This window comes from Sceloporus occidentalis, unplaced genomic scaffold, assembly GCF_023333645.1.
Source record: "Sceloporus occidentalis isolate IW3139 unplaced genomic scaffold, rSceOcc1.0.p SCAF_2, whole genome shotgun sequence".
In the NCBI taxonomy this organism is placed as follows: Eukaryota; Metazoa; Chordata; class Lepidosauria; order Squamata; family Phrynosomatidae; genus Sceloporus; species Sceloporus occidentalis.
In genome coordinates this window covers 273801162-273827040 of record NW_028316982.1, presented here as the reverse complement: position 1 = coordinate 273827040, position 25879 = coordinate 273801162, and the positions used below count along the sequence as shown (strand labels likewise).

The window sequence follows — 25879 nt, the reverse complement described above, 5'->3', positions numbered from 1 at the left end:
TTGTTAGGTGGATTTGTAATTGATTGACTGGCCAAACCCAAAGGGTGGTCAATAGTGGCTCATCTTCTTCATCCTGGAGAGAAGTGACCAGTGGGGCATCCAGTGGGGTTCTGTCCTGGGCCCAGTCGCCTGTTCAACATCTTTATCAATGATTTTGGTGAAAGAATAGGGGGCATACTTATCAAATTTGCAGACAACACCAAATTAGGAGGAATAGCTAATACTCCAGAGGACAGGAGCAAAATTCAAAATGACCTGAACAGATTAGAAACCATGCCTTATGAGGAGAGATTTAGGGAGCTGGAGATGTTTAGAGAAGAGAAGGTTAAGAGGTGATATGAGAGCCCTGTTTAAGTATTTGAAGGGATGTGATATTGAGGAGGGAGAAAACTTGTTTTCTTCTGCTCCCAAGAACAGGACCCAGATTCCACCTCAACATTAGGAGGAACTTCACAAGAGTAAGAACCCTTTTAGTGTGGAACATGTTCCTTCAGAGAGCAGTGGAGTCTTCTTTGGAGGTCTTTAAACAGAGGCTGGATGGTCATCTTTCAGTGGGAATGCCTTGATGGAGAGTTCCTGCATGGCAGAAGGGGGTTGGACTGGGTGGCCCTTGGGGTCTCTTCCAACTCTAAAATTCGATGTTTTTTCTGTCTCTGAGTAACCCATTTCTCTCCTGCTTTTGGTCACCCTCCTCTGGACTTGCTCCAACTTGTCCACATGCATTTTGAATTGTGGTGACCAAAATGAGACAGGTTTATTCCAGGTGAGGCCTGACCAAAGAAAGAATGGCACTATTTCTTCCCTTGATCTCTGTACCATACAGGGGTCCTCCAGGTTCACTGGGGATTGGGGTGAAGGACCCTGGGAATGTGGGGAAATCCTAAATAAAAAATACCATTCTTTTTACCTGAGAGAACACCTCTCTAGGAATCTCCAGGTGCTCCAGTGCAACTCTGTGGTCAACATCTGCCAGAAGTGGAGCATAGACCCATGCAGGAGGACCTACAAATGCCTAGAGAAGTGTTTTCTCTAGGAACATTATCCAGCACAACTCTGTGGCCATTGTAGATTGGAGGACCTAGAGAGAATGTATTAACCAAATCCACAGATAACGTGGCAAATCTGGAGGGACAACTCTGCTTCTGTTGATGCAGCCTAGGATCATGCTCTGGCAGTCTGGAACATGCAAAGAGTTATTGTTCAACTGCAATTAAGTTAACATAGAACTAATAACAATTAAAATGCATCTGTTACAAACATTTAAGATCCACTCCAGTGAGCAAAACAGCCCAGTTGGTTAAAAGCCTTGGCAATGGGAAGAGAGGCAGGTGAGAGCATATGGGCCTCCAACAAACATGGGTGGCTCCCAGGGGAGTCGGGCGCTGCCTTTCTGGCCGTGGCGTTCATGTGGCAACCCAGCTCCCAAGGGGTTGCCACCTGGGTCCGGTTGCTCTCTTGCCTGCTGAAATCCCCATCGGGGGAAACACGACTCCTCCTTCTCCTCCAGTTTCTTCCCAGGCAAAGGACCTGAGATAAAAGCCACTGCCTTGGATGGATGCTGGAAACTGGTCCGGTGGACCATCTCAGATTTGGGGTGTCCAGTTGGTGAGAGAAGAGAGACAAAGCCTGGCCACGCTGTCGGCCGCAGGATGGCATCAGACTTCGAGGGCATCATGGTGAGCTTCTTCCCCTGCCTCCCCTTCTATGGATTGTGTGCCTTGCTGTTGGATCATGTGCTTTGTGTGGGTTGTGGTGCCTCGATGTTGGCTTCTTAGGTCTTTAAGCAGAGGCTGGCTGGCCATCTGTCACTGGGGATGCTTTGATTGTCAGTCCTTGCATGGCAGAATAAAGGGGTTGGACTGGAGGGCCCTTTTGGGCGTCTCTTACCACTCTAGGAGTTTATGATTCTAATATTGAAACAAATCTTTTGTTAAATGAATAAAATACGGTTAAAACAAAGATAAAAGTGTTGGAAACAGGCCCCTTAAACACTGTGGTGTTTAACATAAAAGTATACCAGTTTTTCCAAGCTCCAAAGTGAATTTCCAGGCGCTTCCTATTTTGTGATGTCGAAGGCTTTCATGGCCGGCATCATAGTTTTGGTGTGTTTTGGGGCTATATGGCCATGTTCTACAAGAGTCTGTTCCTGACGTTTTGCCAGCAGCTATGGCTGTCTTGGCCATATAGCAAATCCAATAACATCCAAACAATGGCGCGCCTTTCCCCGGTGTATCAGGGCCTCAGCGGCCAGAACGGCAGCTGCTGAGGCCCCGATCTGCTGCTTTGTGGGCCGCTTCCCTACAGCCTGGAAAGGGGTGTCCTTGGGGCTTCAAGCATTGGCCCCTTTCTTCCTTGCGTAGCTGGGCGCAGCCGTCTGAAAGCTGCGCCCAGCGACGCAAACCAGGAAGGAGCTCCGTTTTGGAGCTCCTTCCTGCTCCGCGGAAAGGGCGCGTTAAGCGCCCTCGCGCGGAGCGATGGCAGCGCGTTCATGACGCCATCATGGCGACGGCCGTGTGGAACGGTCGCCGCCATTTTGTGCATGCAGAGCGCGTACTAGGGTTAGGGGGTGCGGAAGCACCACCCCTTCCTAACCCTAGTATGCGCTCTGCACGTACTTTAATGGCGGTCTGTAACCCGCCAATGACACCTTTATCGGGCCAACCAACATGTAATTGTGCATTTTGGTTGGCCCACTAAAGGTATCATTGTTTGGATGTTATTGGAATTGCTAAGAAAAGTTTGTCTTATGGTTGTCATAAGTTGGAAATGACACAAAGGCACAAAAAGATGATGGCGATATATAAAGGTGCAAGGATTAAGTCTCAAATGGCCCATTTTGAGTCCAATTGCGTGCTTTATGAAAAAGCCCTTCTGGCAGTGCAGGGCCAAGAGGTCTGCTTTTCTTCAGCCGATGCCGTTCACACACAACAACAGTTGTTCTGGTTTGGGGGCAAACATGCCAACACACACAGAGGCTGCATCCACACTGGAGAAATAACCCCAGTTTGGCACCGCTTTAACTCTTTCTGGCTCAAGGCTATGGAATTCTGGGAACTGGAGATTTGCAAATCCCATAGCCTTGGGCCAGGACACTTAGAGCAGTGCCAAGGCAGGTTATTTCTCAAGCCAGAGACACAGAGAGAGAGAGAGATCCACAGGGCTTCTTCTGGGTCCCTCTCCACCTCCTTTGGCTGACCGCTTGACCACTTCTTGACCCCTTTGCCCCTAGTTTGTGTCTCCTTTCTCAAGGCAGAGGGAGAAAGGCAGAGGCAGGGGCTTCCTTGCAGCTGGGCTCATCCTGGGATGGCTCCCTTCTTTCCACTGTTTGTAGATTTCAGAGCTGACAAGGGCTGCATTGGGGAAACATGGAGCCCCAAACAGCAGAAACCCCATAGAAACACCACCCTGTGTTTGTGGGGTGGGAGATCCATGCGCCTGAGCCAGAAAGGGCTGCCCAAGGTGTGCCAATCCAGTCCGTCCCAGATGAAGGGCAGCAGATGTCGCTCTGGGTCTTCAAGTCGCTTCTGACTTATGCCTCCCCCAATTTCTGTTTATGCTGTATGATTAAAACGGATGTTTCCACTATACGCATAAAACGATTAAGGTACAATTAACCGACACTGGAAGGCATGATAAATATAGTCTGTTTTGCCTTCTCTTAGGACTTCCCTCTGAATTCTGGGGCATATTTCTTTTTGCTTTAAATACCTCTTTATTTATTTATGTATTTATTGGTGTGATTTGTTTTTTTAATATTTAATCATTCCCATACAAAGCATAACTTCTTTCACATATAACACAAATCATCCAATATTTGTATCATACATTTCCATACATAAATAAAATCTTCTCTTCTTTCCCAGTCTATTCCTCTCTTCCTCTTCTTCTCCCTCCTCCTCTTTTTTCCTTTTCCTTTTTCCTTCTTCTTCTTTCTCCTAGACTTCATTTTCTCTTCCCTCCTCCTTTAAATCTGTTATTTCCTCTTTAACTACTTCTTTATTCTTTGAAAGCAACTGACATATTGCTTCAGTGCTTTCTTATGCTTTCTTATTTTGAGTTGAGGTCTTTCTGTTTGCTGTTCTGTAAATGTTCATGTTTTGACTGTTTCCTGATTTCAAGACGAAATAGATTTCATCCGTCTTGGGAACATCCTTTTAACCGTTCCCACTCTTTCCCCACTTCCTCTGTAGATTTCCCATTATCAATAGCATTACTTTATCCGTCTTGATCATGTCTGACTCTGTTTACTTAGGGATTTTTATCCCGCCTTTCTCCCAAAGTGGGACCCAAGGCAGCTAACAATATAGATAAAATACATTAAAACAACAATTAGAATCATACAATTAAAATAATTAAAAATTATTAAAAATTACAAATATAAAATTTAAAACATTATTATGGAATTATGGAGCCCTTCAAGCAAAGCTCTTGGAGAGGAACAGCAAACGCATTGGTCTTCTTTGCCTTTCCCCATTGCGCACCAGAGGATCCTTCCAAAGCTTTCCTAAAGCATTAAAGGGGATCCTTCTGCCTCAGGCCCATTGCTTAATGCATTTGCCATCCCCTTCCAAGAAATGCAGCCCACGCTCTGGATGCGGGTCTTGCCTGCTGCTAGAAGCAAATGGCACTGGCAAGTCAAGTCACTAAAAATATACAAGTCCCAAGTCGAGTCGTGTGCTATTTTTGCAAAGTCAAGTCCAAGTCAAGACATTTAAGCAACTTAAGTCCAAGGCAACTGACTCAAGTCTCTATTGCTGCTAGTTGGAGATTGCCTGGTGCATGCTCAGAGTCAACATCTGTCAATGTCGATCCAAGAAAGAAAGAGGTACCACCTGGAATGCCAGAGGCTTTGTTGTTGTTGTTGTTAACTGCCCATCTGGACCCATGGTGATCCTTGGATGAGACACCTCCAAGACCCCCCCTCTGTCTTCCCCTGCTTACTTCCTGAAACCCCATAAAACCCAGAATGACCTCCTTTGTAGAGTCCATCCTCCATCTGACCTGCAGCCTTGTCTGACTCCTTTTCCAACTGGGAACCATTCTGTTGCTCCTTGTTCTGTTCTGACAGGAGCAGCCTCTTCTCCTGGGAACCAATTCTTTATCAGGACTCAGATGCGTTGGCACTCCCACCATGTCTTTAAGGGTTTTCCATATCTTTTCATGATCTATCCAGTCAAAGGCTTTGCTATAGTCTACAAAGCACAGGCTGACTGTCCTTTGGAATTCCCTGGTGTGCTCCATAAGCCATTTTGTGTTTGCACTGTGGTCCCTGGTGCCTCTTCCTTTTGGCATTTGCCAAATCTGGGGCAACAGAGACACTTTCTGGTTCTGCAAAATACAACTCTTGAGCACCATCTAGTGTGGAAGTAGGAAAACTGCAGTCCCTGACTGAAGCCCTGGTTTTAAGATCCAGCTCTGGGCTTCAGCTTTCCTCCTCAAGTGCAGCTTGTGGCCACCTGTAATTCTTTCTTCCTGGTCAGTTTCCCATCTTTCCTTCTTCTTGCCAGCCCCTTCCATCCTCCTGCAGCAAAGGTCCCAGCCGACAAAGGAAATGCCTTTTCCTAAAAAAATTAAAAAGTGCTCCCTCCAGACCCTTGGGGTTTGCAAGACCCTTAAAGCTTGCAAGACCCATTTCGGGCAGCGGGCGTGTTTGCTTAGTTTGTATGCCCTCTTTCTCCCAAAGTGGCACACTGATAAAAACACAGATTTTTTTAAATTACAATATTCTTTAAAAAAATAATTAAAATCATTTCAATAAAACAGTGTAACATTACATAGCATCATAGGCGCATAGAGTTGGAAGAGACCCAAGAAGGGCCCTGATCCACTCGAACGCCCCTCTGCCATGCAGGAACTCTCAGTCAAAGCATCCCTGACAAATGGCCATCCAGCCGCTGCTTAAAGACCTCCAAGGAAGGAGCACCATCTTCCGTCAAACAGCTCTTACTTTGTGAAGTTGAAGGCTTTGATGACCAGCATCCATAGTTTCTTGTAGGTTTTTTGGGCAAAATGTGGCCATGTTCTAGCAGAGTTTCTTCCTGACGTTTCTCAAGCAGCATCTGTGGCTGGCATCGTCAGAGAATGCTTGCCTGGAAAAAGTGGGTCTATATCTACTGGGTGAGCCTGGGAATGCAGGAGGGATTTGTATGTGTCTTGTTCTGTGCTGATGGCTGGCCTCAGGCTGGGAGGCTAATGCAAAGGAGGATTAATGTCTGCTAATTGGGGATCAATTATCTGCTGGGAAAGCCCACTTTTTCCATGCCAGCATTCTCTGAAGATGCCAGCCACAGATTCTGGTGAAACATCAGGAAAAAACTCTTTCTAGAACATAATAATAATAATAATAATAATAATAATAATAATTATTATTATTATTATTTATATCCCGCCCCTTTGAGGTCAATTGGGGCAGCTAACAGCAATAAAATACAATACATTATACATCAAAATTCCCTCCCCCCCCTTAAAAAAATTATTAAATCACTTATAATTAAAACCAACAAATTAAACAACATTAACACATACACATTACAAGACAAAAACAAGCCAAAACAAAACAAGTAAAACAAAACAAAACAATAAACTACGGTGGCATTTCCAGGGAGGATAAGAAGAGAGTTCCTGAGGCTGGGATTATCTATCCCGGAAAGGCCTGCCGGAAGAGATCCGTCTTGACAGCCTTTTTAAAGCTGTCTAAAGATGTCAATTGACGGATCTCGTCCGGCAGGTCGTTCCATAATCTGGGGGCGACAACAAAAAAGCCCTCTGGGAGGTAGCCGAAAGCCTAGATCTTTGAGGCTGCAGCAAATTCCTCCCAGAGGAGCGGAGTCTGCGGGGAGGATTATATGGGAGGAGGCGGTCCCTGAGATAGTTTGGACCCAAGCCATTTAGGGCTTTAAAGGTGATAACCAACACCTTGTACTGGCCCCGGAAACTAATAGGCAGCCAGTGGAGGGACTTTAATACCGGAGTAATATGGTTCCTCCTCGATGTTCCTGACACTAATCTGGCCGCCACGTTCTGCACTAATTGCAGTTTCCGAATCAAGCACAAGGGTAGCCCCATGTAGAGCGCATTACAGAAACCTAGACGTGAGGTTACCAGCGTGTGTACAATAGTCTCGAGATCCCTTGCTTCCAGAAAAGGGCGCAGTTGGCGTATCAGCTGAAGCTGATAGCAGGCTCTCCTGACCGTCGCATTCACCTGATTTGTTATCAGGAGCGACGAGTCAAGGAGCCCCCCCAGACTGTGAACGCAGTCACTGGAGGAGAGTGTGACCCCGTCCAGGACTGGAGGTTGCAACCCAATTCTTGGTTTCGGGGCTGCTACCGTGAGCACCTCCGTCTTGTCCGGATTCAGTTTCAATCTGTTTTTCCTCATCCAGCCCATTACCGCTTGGAGACATTCATTGAGAGAGGAGATGCCATTAGAATTTGAGGCCGACGAACGAGACACGGAGAAATAGATTTGGGTGTCATCAGCGTACTGATAACACCCAGCTCCATAACTCAGAATAATCTCACCCAGCGGCTTCATATAGATGTTAAATAACATCGGGGACAGTATAGCACCTTGTGGAACCCCACAAATGAGGTTCCTCTTACTGGAGCAGCTGTCCCCGAGCAGCACCCTCTGGGATCTGCCCGAGAGGAAGGACCGGAACCACTGCAGTGCAGTGCCTCCAATTCCCAGCCCCCTCAGGCGATCCAAGAGGATGCCATGATCTATCGTATCAAAAGCCACTGAGAGGTCTAGGAGCACCAACAAGGTCACACTACCCCTGTCGATGCTCAGACGCAGATCGTCGGTCAAGGCAACCATGGCAGTCTCAACCCCAAAGCCTGTCCTGAAGCCACTTTGAAATGGGTCTAGATAACCGGTTTCACCCAAGACAGCTTGCAGTTGAAGAGCAACTGCCCTCTCGATCACCTTGCTCAAAAATGGTAGTAAAGAGACTGGCCTGTAATTATTCATAGCCAGGGGGTCAAGGGAAGGTTTTTTCAGAAGCGGCCTAACAGCCGCTTCCTTCAAACAAGATGGAATATGTCCTTCCTTGAAGGATGCATTGATGATATCCATAAGGAACTTCCTCAATGCATCCCCCCCCCCCGGATGGCCAGCCATGATGGGCAAGGGTTGAGAGGGCAAGTTGTTTTCCTCACCCTACCAAGGAGCTTGTCCACGTCATCAGTACTCACAGATTGAAGCTGATCCAGAATAACTTCATCGACGGAGTCGCTGGACACCTCGCCTATAGTTTCTGTTGAAATATTGGCGTCTAAGTCGGCTCTTATCTGAGAGATTTTATCTACAAAGAAGTTATTAAATGCGTCGCAGCAGGCCATCGTTGGGTTAAGTAAAGGATTTGGCGCAGGGGACACCTGCATCAGCTCCCTCACCACCCTAAACAGCTCTGCTGGACGAGTCTCTGCAGATGCAATACGTGCAGAGAAGAAGGATCTCTTCGCTGCACGTATTGCCTCCCCATAGGACCAAAGAAAGTTCCTATGGCGAGTTCTGTTGGATAAGAGTCGAGTCTTCCGCCACTTGCTCTCTAGTCGTTGTCCAAGCCGCTTCATATTCCTAAGCTCTGGTGTATACCATGGCTTACGGTTTGAAGCAGAATGGCAAGGATGCTTGGGAGCAATCGTGTCGATAGCCCTGGGGAGATCGGTGTTCCAAGTATTAACCAAAGCATCGACAGGATCACCGGCATTCCCAACCAGTAAACCCTCTAAGGCTTTCTGGAATCGAGTTGGTTCCATTAGCCTTTGAGGACGGACCATTCTAATGGGTCCACCACCCCCGGAGGGGCGGATACAGGCTCTAAGTTCCATCTTGACCAGGAAATGATCAGTCCATGACAATGCGGAGGTACTAGTCACCTCCGCCCACGGAACTTTCTGCTCCATACTAAAGACCGCATCAAGTGTATGACCTGCACAATGTGTGGGCCCAGTGACCAATTGGGATAGGCCCATGTTTGTCATGGTCTCCATGAACTCCTGAGCCGCGCCTGTTAGACTGGTCTCGAGAGGAATGTTGAAGTCTCCCAAAACTAAAAACCTGGGGGACTCCAACAACAGCTGAGAGACCAGCTGCGTCAGCTCAGTTAGGGAGTCTGCTAGACAACGGGGTGGTCAGTAGACCAGCAGAATCCCCAAACTATCCCTGGTCCTCAGGCTAAGGTACATACACTCAAAGTGGACTGTGTTCCGGACAGGTATCCTGGTCAAGGTCAGGTTGTTTTTGGAAACTAGAGCTACTCCGGCTCCCCACCCGCTTCCCCTCAGCTGCTCACTGACAGAACACCCGGCTGGGAGGGCCTGCGCCCAAGCGCCTGCACTGTCCTCTCCCAGCCTCTCCCCCCCAAACATGGCCACAGAGCCTGAAAAACCCACAAAAAGCTCTGACTTTCAGGACGTTCCTCCTGGATCTCTTTTCCTGGAGCTTCCATCCATTGTTCTGGATCCTATTCTCTGGAGCAGCAGAAACCAAGCTTGCTCCCTCCTCAATATGGCATTTCTTCAAGTATTTAAACAGGGCTATCATGTCCCCTCTTAGCCTTCTCTTCTCCAGGCTAAACGTACCCAGCTCCCAGGGAGTTGGACTGGATCAGGACCCTTGGGGTCTCTTCCAACTCTAGGATTCTATGAGATATGGACAGAGAGTCCATCTGACCCCAAAAGAGACCAAATTGGTAGTGTAAGCAGACATTTGGGGAGCAGTGGCATCACCCCCTTCAAGGTGTCTCCTGGTGTGACCGCAGTGAGATTAATTATTGCCAGAGAAGGGAAGACAAAAGATCCCACCCAAAGTCAAAGACTGGATATTTGAAACTGAGGAAATGAAAACCATGGATAAAGTAACACACCTGATTAATAACAAAAAACCAGTTCTTTTATGGAAAAGGAATGGCAACCATTTGAGGACATTATACATTGTGTCCTGGACTGCAGCCAGCACACACAAACACACGCCGATAAGGAAGGCTCCGCAAGGCAATTAACCATGCAGCTGGAAACAGTCCACAAACCTTGCAAGGAGTGAGCGAGAGAGCAAAGCCAAAGCCAAAGTCAGGAGTACAGAGATCATGATAGGGTCAGGTCAGCCAGAAGGTAGCAAGAGTCCAGTTGGTTCCAAAGTCAAGAGTCAAGGTAACAAGGAGTCAAGATACACGGAGCCAGTGCAGGCAGCATTCACACCAAAGAATCATGCAATAAACTCTGGCACTGAGTTAGCATCTCACAGGTGGTTAAGTAGGAGATTCCCTCCTCGGTGCCAGCTGAGGCTTGTTTGCCAATGGTCTCTCAGCAATCCTCCTGGGCCTGCGTCTGCCAGCACTCTCAGCCCTGCATTGCATAAAGGAGGGAACCTCCAGGCTTGGTTCCTCCCCAGAGCCACCATTAGGCTGCTGTGCCACCAGAGGAATCCCCCCAGCACTAGGACCTGGCTGAGCCTCCTCCTCTGGGGCTGGGAGATCAGGGCTGGATTCTGGCACAGCAGGATTAGCACCTGGTGCAGCCTCCACTACCCCTTACTCTGCAGTAGACCCATCCTCATCCTCCGAGTCCTGCTCTTGGCTGGCCATGACACATTGTGACAAAATGGGAAATTAGCAAAGGATCTTTGCATCTGAAAGCAGCTAAGCAAACTAAAAGAATTTAAGATAGCCTATGTTGGATAAAGATATATTTAAGATTTTCAAAGTGTGTATAATATATATATGTAGCTACAATGGGTTGCATAGAGACATATGTGTACATTTAGAGATACGACAAGAGTATGTAGGTTTGTAGGCTTATAAACTGGTACACATATTTTACATAGGACATAGTTAAGTTTTCCTGAGTGTTATAAAGAGAAGAAAGGAAGTAACCGGTATAAGAATTCACAAGAGAACATTTCCCCTCTTTTTGTAGAGATGTTTAGGATTCTGTAAGTTAATGTTCTTGCAAAACAAAGGAGAGGTCAGAACCAAACAAAATGGCTGCATATTTATAGCTGCAACAGTAAAAGTACCAGTCTTGCATTGTAAGTGTAATGATGATTTAGCCTCAAGATATGTTTTTAGTTGCATTCATTAATTTGTTTATTAATATATTTATGGACTTTGACAAAAACATTCAATTTGATAACTTAATATCAATAAATATTCAACTAATTCCAAAATGTAACTTATCACTTAATTTGAATTGATAATCTCTTTTTTAAAAATTAAAACATAAAGCATCATTAGACAAAACAGGCAAAGATACAACAAAAGTATACATTAGTCACTTCCTCGCCTCTCTGCTAGTTCTTATATATGGATGTTCTGACTTTTATATTCCCCGTTCTAACCTTACGTACATACCTTATAAATATATATTAAATCAGTTTATTTCTGGTTCCTTATCTATTTTTCTATACACATCTCTATAGGTTCAGTAAACATGTCTCTCTACTTGTTCCTGTATATAAAACCCATTCATTTATCTACATAATAAATAACCTTCCATTTATCAAATTCCGTTTCATATTATTATCATCGTATTATACACATGATTACCTTTATATGTATATATATTTGTCATGCAGAATGTCAAATAAAAATGTCAATTAATATATAATGTGGTAACTCAGTTCAAATGTAATATAACTTAATTTTTAGAAAAGGGGGTCACCCGGTGTGGTCCGCACCCCCCGCGCCCCTTATGGGATTTTGCTCCTCACTTTGCAAGCCTTGATGCCCCTCTGCTCTTCTCTTTTCTCCCTGCAGCCCAACTGGAAGGAGATTGTCAACAAGAAGCTCAGGTTCCCCGAGGGCCTGCTGACCGCCATCCAAGATGGCCACCTGGTGCGCGTCCAGCAGCTTCTGCAGGTGAGCGACGGGATCCTGCGGCAGCTGGACGAAGCTGAGGACCGGTCGTGGCGGGAGGCGCTCAACCTGGCCATCCGGACGGGCGGCGAGGAGATCACCAAGACCTTGCTGCGGGTGGTCAAGTTTGACTTCCGCCAGGTCCATGAGGCCCTGCTGGTGGCCGTGGACACCAACCAGCCTCACGTGGTCAAGCTGCTGCTGGACCGGCTGGACCAGGAGAAGAGCCTCAAGATGGACATCAAGTCCTTCTCACTGGCCTTCTTCGACAACGCCATCGACAACTCCCGCTTCGCTCCTGGCGTGACACCCCTGACCCTGGCATGCGAGAAGGACCTCTACGAGATTGTGGACATGCTCCTGAAGAAGGGCCACGCCATCCTCCCGCCCCACAAGGTCTCCTGCGCATGCCTGGAGTGCTCCAACGGCCGCAAGTTCGACCTGCTCAAGTTCTCCCTCTCGCGCATCAACACCTACAAGGGCATCGCCAGCCGGGCACACCTCTCCATCGCCAGTGAGGACGCCATGCTGACCGCCTTCAAGCTCAGCCGGGAACTCAAGCGCCTCTCCAAGAAGGAGCCCGAGTTCAAGGTCTGTCCATCTTTCTTGCCAGCCACACCTGTGGCATATAGGGTTGCCAGGTCTCAGGGTTGCCTGGTCATGGGTCTTAGGGGTCAGCTCTGTTGGCTCTCTTCTGTACAGCTGGATGTGCAGAAACAAAAACCAAACTCTTTGGCCCACCAAAGATGCCAACATACAGCAATATCTGAGGTATACACCCTCAGAAGTAGCTAACAGTAGGAGAGTACGGATCCCAGGAGGATGCCATTGATCACTGACAGAAGTTCAAATCCTGCTAGTCATTTCCAACTCAAGTAGACCCACTCAATAACTTTTGGCTGTAGAAGACACATTAGTGTTGGCCCTCCACATTTGCATCTTTGACTTTTGCAAATTTGGTTATTCACAGATTTGATTAATATTTCCTCTCTAGGAATCTTGAGGTCCTCCAGTGCAACTCTGTAGTCACCTTCCCCCAAAAACCCGCACTGGAGGACCTAGAGATTCCTAGAGAGGACACTTATCTCAGCATTTGTAGGTCTTCCAGAGCAATTCTATGGTCATCTTCTGGAGGATGTTGACCACACAATTGCACCGGAGGACCTCGAGATTCCTAGAGAGGTGTTCTCTCAGTTAAAAAAATACAGCAGTTTTTAATTTGGGTTTTTGCACTTTCACAGGGGTCCTGGACTCCTAAACCCCAGCAAATGTGGAGTATCCAGATGTGGACACTGGTACAAAGCCTTGCCACAAACCCAGATGCCAACTGGGCCCATGCATCTGTTCAGGAACTGTCATCATAGCACCCAATGGCATCACCCACAATATTAGAAGGACTTTCACTCACTCATCCTCCAATGTGATTTATGCCATACTAGATCAGCAATGCCCATCAGCACTCCACATTGGGGGAAAGGGTTAAGGTTAGGGACCAGAGGACAAATGGACAGAAATCAGACATTAGTAATGGCCATTTATACAAAAGCTGGTTGCAGAACACTTCAGTGGCTGCCTCCAGGATCTCTGGAACTCCCTTCCCAAAGAAGAGACTGGCACTCTCCCTGCTTTATTTGCTCAGACAAGCAAAGACTTTTCTATTCCAACAGTCATTTGATGTGTGATAAAATAAGGCCCTTCTTACACAAAATGTGCTGGATATCTAAATCAAGGGAAGTCATAGTGCCACTCTATTCTGCTTTGGTCAGGCCTCACCTGGAATAATCCTGTGTCCAGTTCTGGGCATCACAATTCAAGAAGGATGTTGAGAAACTGGAGCATGTCCAGAAGAGGATGACCCAAATGGTGAAGCGTTTGGAAACCATTAAGCCCTATGAGGAGAGACTTAGGGATCTAAGGTTAAGGGGTGCTATGATAGCCTTGTTTCCGGTACCTCTCAAAGCCTGAGATTCTTCCTCCTGAACTGATTCCCTTCTTCTTCTTCTTCCCTTCCAGCCGGAGTACCTGGCACTGGAGCAACTCTGCCAGGAGTTTGCCTTTGAGCTCTTGGGCATGTGCCGCAATCAGAGCGAAGTGACTGCTGTCCTGAACGACTTGGGAGACGATGCTGCAGACGAGGATGAGAACGAGAACGTGGTGGACGACCAGGCCTTCGAGGAGGGGATCCCCAACTTGGCAAGGCTCCGGCTGGCCGTCAACTACAACCAGAAACGGGTGAGCAGGAGTTGCGTATGCCTTTGTATGGTAGTAATGGGATATATAGTAGTGATAGCATGCTTTGGAACTGCGAACTCAGGCCAGGTGCTGAAAGAGCCAGGAAGTGCAGGATCCCACCCGACTGAGCCATGGCAGCCAAATGTTTGCAGCACTGAATTGTGCAAAACAGAGGGGTCTTTGGCATGACTGATCGGTCCGTCTCTCCTCCCGCTCTCTTCCCTTCTCCTTGGCCCAGTTTGTCGCCCACCCCATCTGCCAGCAGGTCCTCTCCTCCATCTGGTGTGGGTCTCTGAACAGCTGGAGGGGCAGCAACAGCCTCTGGAAGATCTTCATCTCCTGCTCCATCTTCGTGGCCATGCCCTTCCTCTGCCTTGTCTACTGGTTTGCCCCCAAGTCCAAGGTGAGTGGCTCTGGTCCAGGTCCATGGCGGTCAGCGCATTGGGATTAAACGGCCACAGCCCTCTTGGGGGGCCGGAAAGGCCAGGGCAGTGCAGCCCGTGCTTTCCCCCAATTTGGGTGCACATTGAGGAGCACAATTCTGTGGAAACCCTCTCAAGCGGCACCAGGGACCATTCCTCAGTTCAGTCAATGTCCACATTGCAGAAGTAGAGCAGTTTGGCACCATTTTAGTTTGGTAAGGTGTTCAGCCTGTCAGAAAGAATCATAGAATCATAGAAGAGATCCCAAGGGCCATCCAGTCCAACCTCATTCTGCCATGCAGGAACTCACAACCAAAACATCCCCATTGACAGATGGCCATTCAGCCTCTATTTAATTAATCAGGACTCTCAGATGTGTTGGCACTCCATTCATATCTTTAAGGGTCTTCCATAGCCTTTCATGGTCTATGCAGTCAAAGGCTTTGCCATCGTCTATAAAGCACATGCTGGTTTTCTTTTGGAAGTCCCTGGTGCGCTCCATTATTGTATAACTAAACATAATGTGTTTTATAGATAAAATATTTTTTTAAAAGGGAGGATCCGGAGGGGTCATGGCCCCCAAATGCCTCCTTTCGAAGGGCGGTATACAAATAAAAAGTTTTATTTGGGTCCCCGTTTGGCCCCACTCCCATGTGTGACTTTGGTGCCCCTCGAAGTGCTGCTGGCCATGGTTGTACTGGATGGCCCTTGAACTGGATGGCCTTTGTGGTCTCTTCCAACTCTATGATTCTATTATTCTCCTCCTCTTCTGCCCCTTCCAGGTGGGCAAAATGCTGAAAATCCCAGTGATCAAGTTCCTTCTGCACTCGGCGTCCTACGTCTGGTTCCTGGTCTTCCTTCTGGTGGAGTCCCTGGTCCTGGAGCATCACCACGAATCCTTCTCGGGGCGCAACCAGAGCATGTGGGAGACCTCCCTCCACATGATTTGGGTGGCAGGTGGGTGGCCAGGAGGATTCAGGGGACAAGGGCACGCCAAAGAAAGGCAGCATGGCTTTGGGGGCATTTTGGTGGAGGGTTTTTACCTTTATTTTTATAAGCTCACTACAAATATCACCAGTCCTAATCCTTACTGTAAAAACGTGGTTCAACAAAAGTTTATACCCTTATAGTAAGTTTTCTTTCTAGTGCTTCCTTCTTTCCATTGCCGTTCCTGTAAAGACTTCATCTTTCGAATACCTTTAGTTTATAGGGTTTTTTTTTTTTGTGGGGAGGGGTTGGGGTCTGTGTCCATGTTCTACAAGGCAGGCCTAGAACAAGGCAGGTCTTTGCAAAACTGATAAAGAATGGGTTTTTAATGTTGTGCAACATAAATTTTAGTGGTTTGTATTTTAACATTTTATGTTTTAATTTATACAGTAACTGTCTTAATCTTAAAAATTAATTATTTTTTTAATTTTATATTTATATATTTTAATATTGTTGCACTGTTTTGAAATTGTATTGTTTTATAACTGTTGTTCGCTGCCTTGAGTCCCTTGAGTCTATATTGGGAGAAAGGTGGGATATAACAAAATAATAATAATAATAACAACAATAATAATGCTGATGTTTTGACAGCATCTGTGGCTGGCATCTTCAGAGAATGTTGGCATGGAAGAGGTGTGTGTGTGTGTGTGTATACCATTGGTTGGGAGGTTTATTGTTCTGTTGTCGAATGGCAAGGCCTCAGGTCGGTGTCCATTTAAATAATGATCCATTGTCTGCTGGGAAACCCCTTCACTCTGTCTGGTTTTCATTTGCATTGGCTGGGTCTTGGTTTTGGTATTTTCAGGACTGGTAACCAAACTTTGCTAACTTTAAGGGTTTCTTCTTTCCTGTTGAAGTTGTCCAGGTGTTTGTGGGATTCAATGGAATTTCAGTGTTTTCAGACAAGCATTTTATGCCCAGGATGGCTTATAACATGTTCTGCTCCAGCTGATTTTTCCGTCTGGCTCAGTCTGCATTGTCTCTTGTGTTCTTTGATTATACGCTATAAACCAGCAACATTGGGGGTTAGACTAGATGACCCATGGTTCCTCATTCAACTTGAGAATTTTCTTATGCCATTAAAACCTTATAGAGGCTCAAGCTAAAGTCCTTATGCCCTCTCCCAATGGCTTTGCTCCAAGGTCCATAGTTTAGCTTGGTCCTTTGCAACATTGGTGGTTAGTCTAGATGACCCATAGGATCCCTTCCAACTTGACAGTTCTTTGATGCCATGAAAACCTTATACAGACTGAAGCTAAGCCCCTTATATCCCCAACAGCTTTGCCATAAGGTCCACATTTGAGCTTGGTCTCCTGCAACATTCAGAGTTAGACTAGATGACCCTTGGGGTCCCTTACAGCTTGTCAATTATCTGATTCCATTGAAGCCTTATACAGGCTCAAGCTAAGGTCTTTGTAAGCCAATGACTTTGCTCTAAAGTCCACATTTGAGCTTGGTCTCCAGCAACATTTGGGGTTAGATTAGATGACCCTTAGTGTCTCTTCCAGCTTGACCATTCATGGAATTCTCTGATTCTATGAGAAGTTTGAAAGGGTCAAAGGTCCTTCTACACAAATGGCTTTGGTCTAAGGGCCACATTATAGCTTGGTCTCCTTCAACATTGGGGGTTAGATGACCCTTGGGATCCCTTCCAGTGTGACAGTTCTGAGCATCTTGAATCGTGGGGTAAACAGCACAGCTGAAAGGTCCAGAATCAGACAAGGAGGAGGAGAGATGATACTGGAGAAGCTCAAGTGGAGCAAAGGGACGAGGGACCTTAGTTGGACAGATGGCTGTGGTCAGCACTGACCTTCTTTCGCTTCCGCCGTCCTCTAGGTTTCTTCTGGTTCGAGTGCAAGGAGGTCTGGATCGAGGGCTTGCGCAGCTACCTGCTGGACTGGTGGAACTTCCTGGACATCGTCATCCTCAGCATGTACTTGGCATCCTTTGTGCTCCGGGTTCTAGTCTTCCTCAAAGGCCAGGTTTCCTGCCTGGACGACGGCATTTCCTCCCATGAATGCTACTATTACACCGAAGCTGGTGAGTGTTTTCCCCCTTTTCTTTAAAAAGCACAAACCTTTAATGAAAGCCCACAAGGTTTTTTTTTGTGTGCCTTCAAGTTGTTTCCGACTTATGACAGCCCTAAAAGGAACCTGTCATGGGGTTACCCTAAAACCTAGGGTCCTGAGAAGGCACTCAGAAATTGAATTTCATGGGGGAGATAATTTAGCAGTGAGAGGGACAGGGTAGCTCTAGCCAGGACACAACTACGCCTATGTTTACACAACCCTCAGAGTGTGATGGAGTCTCCTTCTTTGGCAGTTCTTAAGCAGAGGCTGGATGGCCATCTATCAATGGAGATGCTTGGACTGAGAGTTCCTGCATGGCAGAATAGGGTTGGACTGGATGGCCCTTGGGGTCCCTTCCAACTCTAGGAGTCTATGATTCTAGTGGGAAATGCTCTGAGTAGTAAGATTACTGCCACAGATGCAGCTGGCATTGCAGACAGTCTGAGGCTCCTTGGGAAAGCCAGGTCCAATCTTTACCTTTTCTGATAAAATACCAATTGCTAATCAGCTATTGTGCTTATACTCAAACTGTGTCATGTGATCCATACAACAATATATGTTTATATTGATTAACCTCACATATATATCCACCACATCCCACCTTACAAGGTTAACATCACACCAAGTCTCTGTATGACATATCCCCAAGCATGAGCAATAAACCATTTAACCAAGACATACAGATGCCCAGCAGATAACCAACAACTATCAATGACCATACATAATCCAACATCTATCATGGCCATATATACATCCAGCATCTCAACCAGGTTATAATATATTGAAAAAGCCCAGTGTAACAACATATCCACGTATAATCAGTCAGCGCAGTCTGAACTTTCCATGGGAGCTTCACTTAATATACGCATCCTAACTGACCAGAGTCAACATTATCACTAAAATCGTGACAGGATTAGACCATTCTTGACACAGAAGTACAAGGAGCAGTTGAACCCTGGTCTTTGGAGGCCATAATAGGACATCCAAGTGGCCATACCATTATGGCTTTTAAGGACCAAGTTTCCAGTCCTCATTGGGCTTCTGCTGGTTGCATCCTTCCTGTGCTTTTGCTGCAGGCTAAGTGTTCCCTGGCAGACTGAGAGATTGCCCCCCTAAGTTAGACGTAACAGAGGCAACCATGCATCTGTCTCTCTTCCCCTCCCTTGGACCTTCTTGCCCAATGCAGGGCGCCAGGAGTGGCACACAGAGGACCCTCAGTTCATGGCCGAGGTGCTCTTTGCAGTCACCAGCATGCTGAGCTTCACCCGCCTGGCCTACATCTTGCCGGCCCACGAGACCCTCGGGACACTGCAGATCTCCATCGGGAAGATGATAGACGACATGATCCGGTATGGAGTCTTTCCCCAACCCTTCCGTGGCTCTGTGGCAGAAGCTGGAAATTAACTGATTACTCATGATTAAGTAATTCCTTCCTGTAGCCGCTGTAAACTACCTATGTTTTGTTGTTGTTTGTTGTTATTCCCCCTCAAGTCGATCTGGACCCATGGTGAACCTATGGATGAGACATCTCCAAGACAGTCTGTCCTCCGCTGCTCTCCTAATTTCTGCAACCCCATAAAACCCATAGTGACCTCCTTCATAGAGTCCATCCTCCATCTGGCCTTTGGCCTTCCTCTCTTCCTGCGTCCGTTCACCTTTTCACTATTACTATTGCCTTTTCCAAGGAGTCCTTCCTTCTCATGATGTGTCTGAAGTAAGACGGCCTTACTTTGGTCCTCTTGGCTTCTTCCAGGGAAGTTTCTGGATTGATCTGCTCCAGGACCCCTTTGTTTGTCCTTTTGGCTGCTGTCCATGGGATCTTCAGCACTCTTCTCCAGCTCCACATCATCTCAAAGGAATAAAGTTTCTTGCTCTTCTTCCTTGACTGTCCAGCTCTCACATCTATCCATGGCAATAGGAAATGCAATGGCTTGTACGATTCTGACTTTGTGCTCAGTTGTACGTCTTTGCGTTTTAGGATCTTTTCTGTGTGCAGTCATGCTTTTCTTATAATATGTTCTGCATACATATTGAACAGAAATAGTGATAAGATGCAGCCTTGCCTGACCCCTTTCCCAATTGGGAACCCTTCTGTTTCTCCTTTTTCTGTCCTGACAATAGCCTCTTGCCCTGAGTAAAGATTCCTCATTAGGACTATCAGATCATTAATTCATCAGGTTTACTGTATACTCAGGTATAAAGTCTAGAAATGTTAGTCAAAAAATCGACTAAAAACATGAGTCGACTGGGCAATGTAAGTGCCACACTTTAATTCTTATTTTTTTTAAAACCAACCCTCCTCTGTTGAAAGGTAAGAGCGTAATCTGTCCTGGACGCAGTGACCTACTCTCTACAACCTCCTCCATCCAATTTTTAGGGCGAGAATCAACAGTTACATCTGCTGGAATTTTGGAAGTTATTTGGCATTGTTTCCTTTGCTTCGTCCTTTAGATCCTTTGCTGCATGCACCTAAATTTATCCATGGATCATATCAAAATTCATAATTTTGGCCCCAAAACCTGCCCTCAGTTTATACATGAGGTCAAATTATAGTCGAATATATACAGTAATTCCTCCTTGCCAGCTCCAAGAAGCCAGTTGTTTCTCCTCCAAAGTGCTAGAATAGAGACTGGCTTCCTCTCCCAGTTTCTCACCAAAGCGCCATGATCTCATGTTGTCTCACTTACTGAAATGCCAAGTGGCCAGCTTAGAGCCTTCTTGCCTATGCTGAGTGCAAGATCGGCAGTAACACTTTTCACACTGGAGTTGTGTGATAGTCCTCCATGTGCCATATACCTTCCCACAATGAGTTCTCCTGGTAAGAAGGGTCATTCTCCTCCATTCTCCCCTGAATTCCTTGTTTTATCTCCTGCTCCAGGTTCATGTTCATCATGATGATCATCTTGACAGCATTCTTGTGCGGGATGAACAACATCTATGTCCACTACCAGGAGTCCGAGCGGCTTGGGAGGTGTGTCCTCTGGCTTTCAGGGGTCTGGAGGGGATGGAGAAGGTGGAAAGGGATCTAAGCTAAAAGGGACAGGAGGGGCTGAGCTAAGAAGCCCCTGGGAAGGACCAGGCCTCAGGAGGCTGGAGCCAAGGGTCATCAGTCTGGGACATTCTGGAATAGGAGCTTGCTCGGGAGTCACACCTACAAAAGATGGTGATGGATTCAAGTCTTTTAGTCCAAGTCTCTACGTTCAAGTCTCAAGTCAAGTCTCATAGAGTTGGAAGGGACCCCAAGGGCCATCCAATCCAATCCCATTGCTGCCATGCAAAGATGACGCCACCCAAGCCCTCCCCGAGACAGGTGTCCGTACAGTCTCCATTTAAAAAGAGCCTCCAAAGAAGGATACTCCAATACATTTCGAGGGAGTGTGTTCCACTGCCAAACAGCTCTTGTCCTCAGGAGGTTCTTCCTAATGTTTAGGCACAAACTCTTTTCCTGTAGCTTGCCTCCATTGTTCCTTGGATGGACATCTCTTGGGAGTGCTTAGATTGTGTCTTCCTGCATGGCAGAATGCGGTTGGACTAAGTGGCCCTTCGGGTCCCTTCCAACTCTAAGGAGATTATCACACACAAGATGGGATAGGGATGGGAGCGCTCCCCCGTCCTTACACCATCATTAACCCATCCGTGACTGTGAAAGTACAAAAAACTTTCAAATCGTAGCACCAGTCCCACCATTAACCTGTCATTAAAGCAGCATTGCAATAACACAAACTTCTGTTAATGCAAAATGCTGGCCAATGTTGCTTTAATGACAGGTTAATGATGGGCTCGACGCAGTGTCTTCTGAAAGTCTTTTGCACGGTCGTGATCAATCACACTTTTCAGATGGGTTAATGACGGGTTCTGCGTGACATCATCTGAAAGTACTTCCTGCAATTGCGCGGGAAAGACGGGATAGGAACGGGACAAGGGCAGGATAACCCCCATGTGATAATCCCCTAAGAGTCTATGGTCCTACAGTGGCCCCTGATTCCCAACACAGAGCTGTGTTTCTCCTTCCTCCCCCATTTTCCCCGCAGCTTCAACGAGACGTTCCAGTTCCTCTTCTGGACGATGCTGGGGATGGAGGAGCATGATGTGGTGGACATGCCCCAGTTCTACGTGGCCGAGTTGGTGGGGAGGGTCCTCTACGGCGTCTTCACCATCGTCATGGTGGTGGTCCTCCTCAACATGCTCATCGCCATGATCACCAACTCCTTCCAGAAAATCGAGGTGAGCGTTTCTCTGCAGCCAAGGCCTCTGACTTTACCCATTGCGTGCCACTCTATAGCAATAGCAAGTAGCAAGTACATTTCTATTCTGCTTATCAGTGCATTTAAGCACTCCCTAAGCGGTTTACAACTGTAAGCTAGCTGGGAGTGATTTCATGAGTCAGTTATATTCAAGAGTTTCTTCTTGTGCAGCCATAATCAAAACGCAATCCTTGCACTACATCCTAAACATTGCAAATCATGGACTCATAGAGTTGGAAGGGACCACAAGAGCCTAGTCCACCCCATGCCCTGTTGCCTTCGGCCCCCTTGCCAGACCTGGGTGTTATAGGTGCTCATGCCTGTGAAACCCACTCCATGCAACAGGTGGGCCAGATGTCACCCAATGCCCAAAAGTTCCTCCTTTGTGTGTTTTGCAGAACGATGCCGACGTGGAATGGAAGTTTGCTCGCTCAAAGCTCTACCTGTCTTTCTTCAGGGAAGGCCTGACGCTGCCCGTCCCATTCAACATCATCCCGACTCCAAAGTCTGTCTTCTACGTCATCAGGTAATTTGGCCATGAGAGCGAGAGGCGCACCTGAGAGCACCTGGATTCTCACACAAAGCAGGTGTCTGGCTGCAGAAAAACTACCTGGAAGACTGTTTTCTCCCATGCCAGGTGATGCCATAATACAGTGGTTCCCAAACTTGGGTCCTCCAGATGTTTTGGATTTCAGCTCCCAGAATTCCTGATTTTTGGCTGGGGCTTCTGGGAGCTGAAGTCCAAAACACCTGGAAGACCAAAGTTTGGGAATCACTGAGGGATGAAGTAAAAGGAAAGCAATGCCAAAGAACTTACAACATTCCAGAGAGCATCTGGTCTATAGTGTACTTTTATTGTTCTGTTTTAGAAATGCTTGTAAACTGTTTTCAGGCAGTTTTCAGCTTTTAACACGATAACTTTTTAAAAATCATATTATAATGAATGGTCTTCTAGTTGCACCTTGTTTCAACCTGCATTGGGAAAAAGGTGGCATGTAAATCAAGTGATTATTAGACCTGCCAAGTCATTAGACATTTTAAAAATCTAAATTAAAAGATAAATAGAATAAACATTTTTCCAAAAAGGAAAGAGGACGAAGAGGAGGAATAATAATAATAACAGCAGTGTCTCCATTCCCCTGTTTCTCCAACAATTCTGTGCCAAATCTCTGATCAGCCTGCCACGCTTGTCCACAGATCTCTGTGCCTCTGCTCATTCTTTACCTTTTTGCCTCTGCAGGGGTGTCCTTCGCTTCCTGTGCTGTTACAAGCCCAAGCGGCCGCAGAAATACCCCCCGATTCCTACCATCGTAAGTTCCACTCAAAGGGTGTGCAGCATTGAATGTGTCTTCCTGCATGGCAGAGCAGGGTTGGACTGGATGGCCCTTGGAGTCTCTTCCACCTCTATGATTCTATGATTCTAAGTGCGCCATTTGCCCCAAAGTATGGTCGGTCTTTTGCTCAAAGCAGGGAGAGGCTGAGTGTGGAGCTAAGAGTAGGAAGAATGGGGAGGAAACGCATATCTTCACACCTTGGCTCTCCCTGCAATGGGCATCTTGGCTTTAGCAGTCTGGTCTGCCAGCCAGAGTTAACTGGGCTAAATGGCATATCCGGGGCAGGGTCATCACTAGGGAAGTGCAAGGGGGCCAATAGCACTGAGTGGCTTTTTGTGATTTTAGGTATTCTGGGTAATTTGGGGTAAGATAGTGGGAGCATAGCATTAGAACTTGGGGTTCTACAAGGTTATGGGTCTGTCACAGATTTGGCTGCTCTGGTTTTGGGCATCGAAGGTGCCCAGCCCAACAGTGACTCCAATCTCCTGTCTTTCTCCTCAGTCGAATCCGTGCGTGGAAGAGGGTGGCCTGCGGGCAGAGAGCCGCCTCTCCTACCGGCGCCAGGTGCTGAAGGCCTTGGTCCAGCGCTACATCGACACGGCCAGGAGGGAGTTCGAGGAGAGCCGGAGGAAAGGTCAGCCCCAGCAGAACCATCCCTCTCCCTCTGCTGGGTTACAGCTATCCTCCAAATGTCTCCATTTGGCCAGAACGGTCCTCATTAATCCCTGAGCTTCCCCTAATCCCCTTGTGGTCTCTTTCAACTCTATGATTCTAAGAAATGTACATGAGTGCAAAGCACCAACAGCATGCTGGATGTTGTATACTTACTGGTGTGCAACCTCTGCTCCCTAAGGTTGCCAGGGGAAGGAAGAGCCATTCCTGCCAATGGTTGCTTCCATGAAAAGTAACACCGGAAGGAACCCCTGTCTTCTACAGTAGCTTTCCCAAGTTCTGGTCTTCTCAACCACCATCTTAGAGCATATCCACAACAAGGCTTCCTTCCTCTGTTGTGTGTCTTTTTTTTTGCCTGCAGATCTGGGGAACCGCTTGACAGAGCTGAACAAGTCGGTCCTTCGCCTTTACTCTGAGATGAAGCACCTTCGCCACTCTGTGGCCGCCAACCACACGGCCGCCAACCCTCTGGATGGGGCCAGCGTCCTGCGCAAGTACATCATGAAGGTGCGCAACAGCTTCCAGAGCTACGACCACGATTCGGGCAGCTCCGGCCAGGCGTCCCCTGTGGAAGTGGTTGTGCACCAGGAGGATGGGACCATCCCTGAAGAGGAAGCAGTGCCACCGGTCAGTCAGGAAAGCACCAAAGAAGAGATCGAGGTGGAGGCGGTGGTAGAGGAGGAACCGCTGCACGCAGAGACACTGACTGTCAGCAATGAGAAGCCAACGGAGGAGCCAGAGACCTGACTCCAGAGGCAAGTGATGCACCCTTCCTCAGCTGAGATGCTGCCATATATCCCCCAAAGGGGACTAGTTGCTTGGCTGTCGTCGTTGTTCTTGTTGTGTGCCTCCGAGTCGTTTCCGACTTACGTGGAAACGCTAAAGTGAGCCTGTCATGGGGTTTCCTTGGCAAGGTTTCTTCAGAGGAGGTTTGCCATTGCCTTCCTCTGAAGCTGAGTAACTTAGGAGTTTATCACACTGGGGCTAATTTTGGTATTAAAGAGAGATTAAAGCGCATTTAAAGCATCCTGCAAATAAAGCAAAAATGGCGAGTAATTGCACGAATGACTATCACACGCAATTGCAGAAACAAAGTCCTATCGGAAATGCATTGTCGCTGAAATCCTGAAAGTAAAAAGATGTGCATTAATGCTTCTTTGTGACCACTTTAATGGCGGGTTTTGAGGGATGTCGTGTGAAATTGTTACATGTAATTACACAATTTTTTCCCAGGATCTTCAAGGGGTAAACTCCCAATCTCCTTCGTGTGATAAACTCCATGGTTAACATGCCCAAGGTGACCTAGTGGGTTTCCATGTACAAGCCAGGAATTGAACCCTGGTCTCCAGAGTCCTAAACAGAGTTCAGCAACATCGATGCAGCTGCTGCTTAATGAATGGCTGCTTCCTACAGATCCTCTGAGATCTGCTCAAGGCTCCCTTTGCTGTCTCCACTCTGCTGGCCTAGATAGGGGCAAGGTGTCTTCTAGATCCAAACAGGCAGGACTCTCTGCCAGAACTGGTCTTGCATTCTGCTCTGTATCTGAAACTTGTGGTTCTGGATCCTCCTCTTTCTCTGGTTCAGCAGAAGGTCCCTTGCTTCTGTCTCTAGGTCCAGGTCCAGGTTCTGGAAGCAGGGCATGGCACCGCTTTTGAAACTGGTTTATTTTAGCATGAGTTTTGCAGAAACGGGTTTCCTTCTTCAGGCACCGCTGATGGCTTTAATGTCGCTCTGTTGGTGCATCTGTGGAAGTGGACTGAACATCCACAAGAGATCCTGGTAAAACACTTGAATAGGATTTAGGGCATTAAGGAGACTGTGTTATAGACAGTGATAAGGTGAATGGAAATGAGAAACTATCAGGTCAAGGAAAAACAATGATAAACGCAGAGTAAATGGGAAAAGAGAAGGAAAACATATTACTTGAGAAGGACATGCGAATGCAAGTAGAAAAGGAAATAGATGTATGAAATTAGTTTGATTAGGTGCACATATTCTCATATAATCTATAAAAATAATAGCAGCAATAAAATATGAAAATAATGTAACTAGATATATA

The 25879-nt window shown here is 46.9% G+C and overlaps 1 protein-coding gene across 1 annotated transcript; it reads left to right on the top strand.

The window, feature by feature from the left end:
• Nucleotides 1-1649: 1649 nt before the first annotated feature.
• LOC149320246 (short transient receptor potential channel 2-like) lies at nt 1650-24574 on the top strand. The gene is made up of 13 exons (XM_089508497.1): nt 1650-1676; nt 11762-12451; nt 13874-14092; nt 14331-14495; nt 15297-15471; nt 17338-17541; nt 18757-18919; nt 20449-20541; nt 21602-21794; nt 22213-22340; nt 23055-23124; nt 23650-23782; nt 24182-24574. Exons 1-13 carry the CDS (start codon nt 1650-1652, stop codon nt 24565-24567), a joined length of 2646 nt encoding a protein of 881 aa, XP_089364623.1. The 3' UTR covers nt 24568-24574.
• Nucleotides 24575-25879: the final 1305 nt, after the last annotated feature.

What these genes read in the sequence shown, in the direction of transcription:
- LOC149320246 (XM_089508497.1), top strand. Translation starts at nt 1,650, where the DNA reads ATGGCATCAGACTTCGAGGGCATCATG. An exon ending in TCAACTACAACCAGAAACGG is followed by an intron (nt 14,093 to 14,330) that starts GTGAGCAGGAGT and finishes TCCTTGGCCCAG; the next exon opens with TTTGTCGCCCACCCCATCTG. An exon ending in ACTCCTTCCAGAAAATCGAG is followed by an intron (nt 21,795 to 22,212) that starts GTGAGCGTTTCT and finishes TGTGTTTTGCAG; the next exon opens with AACGATGCCGACGTGGAATG.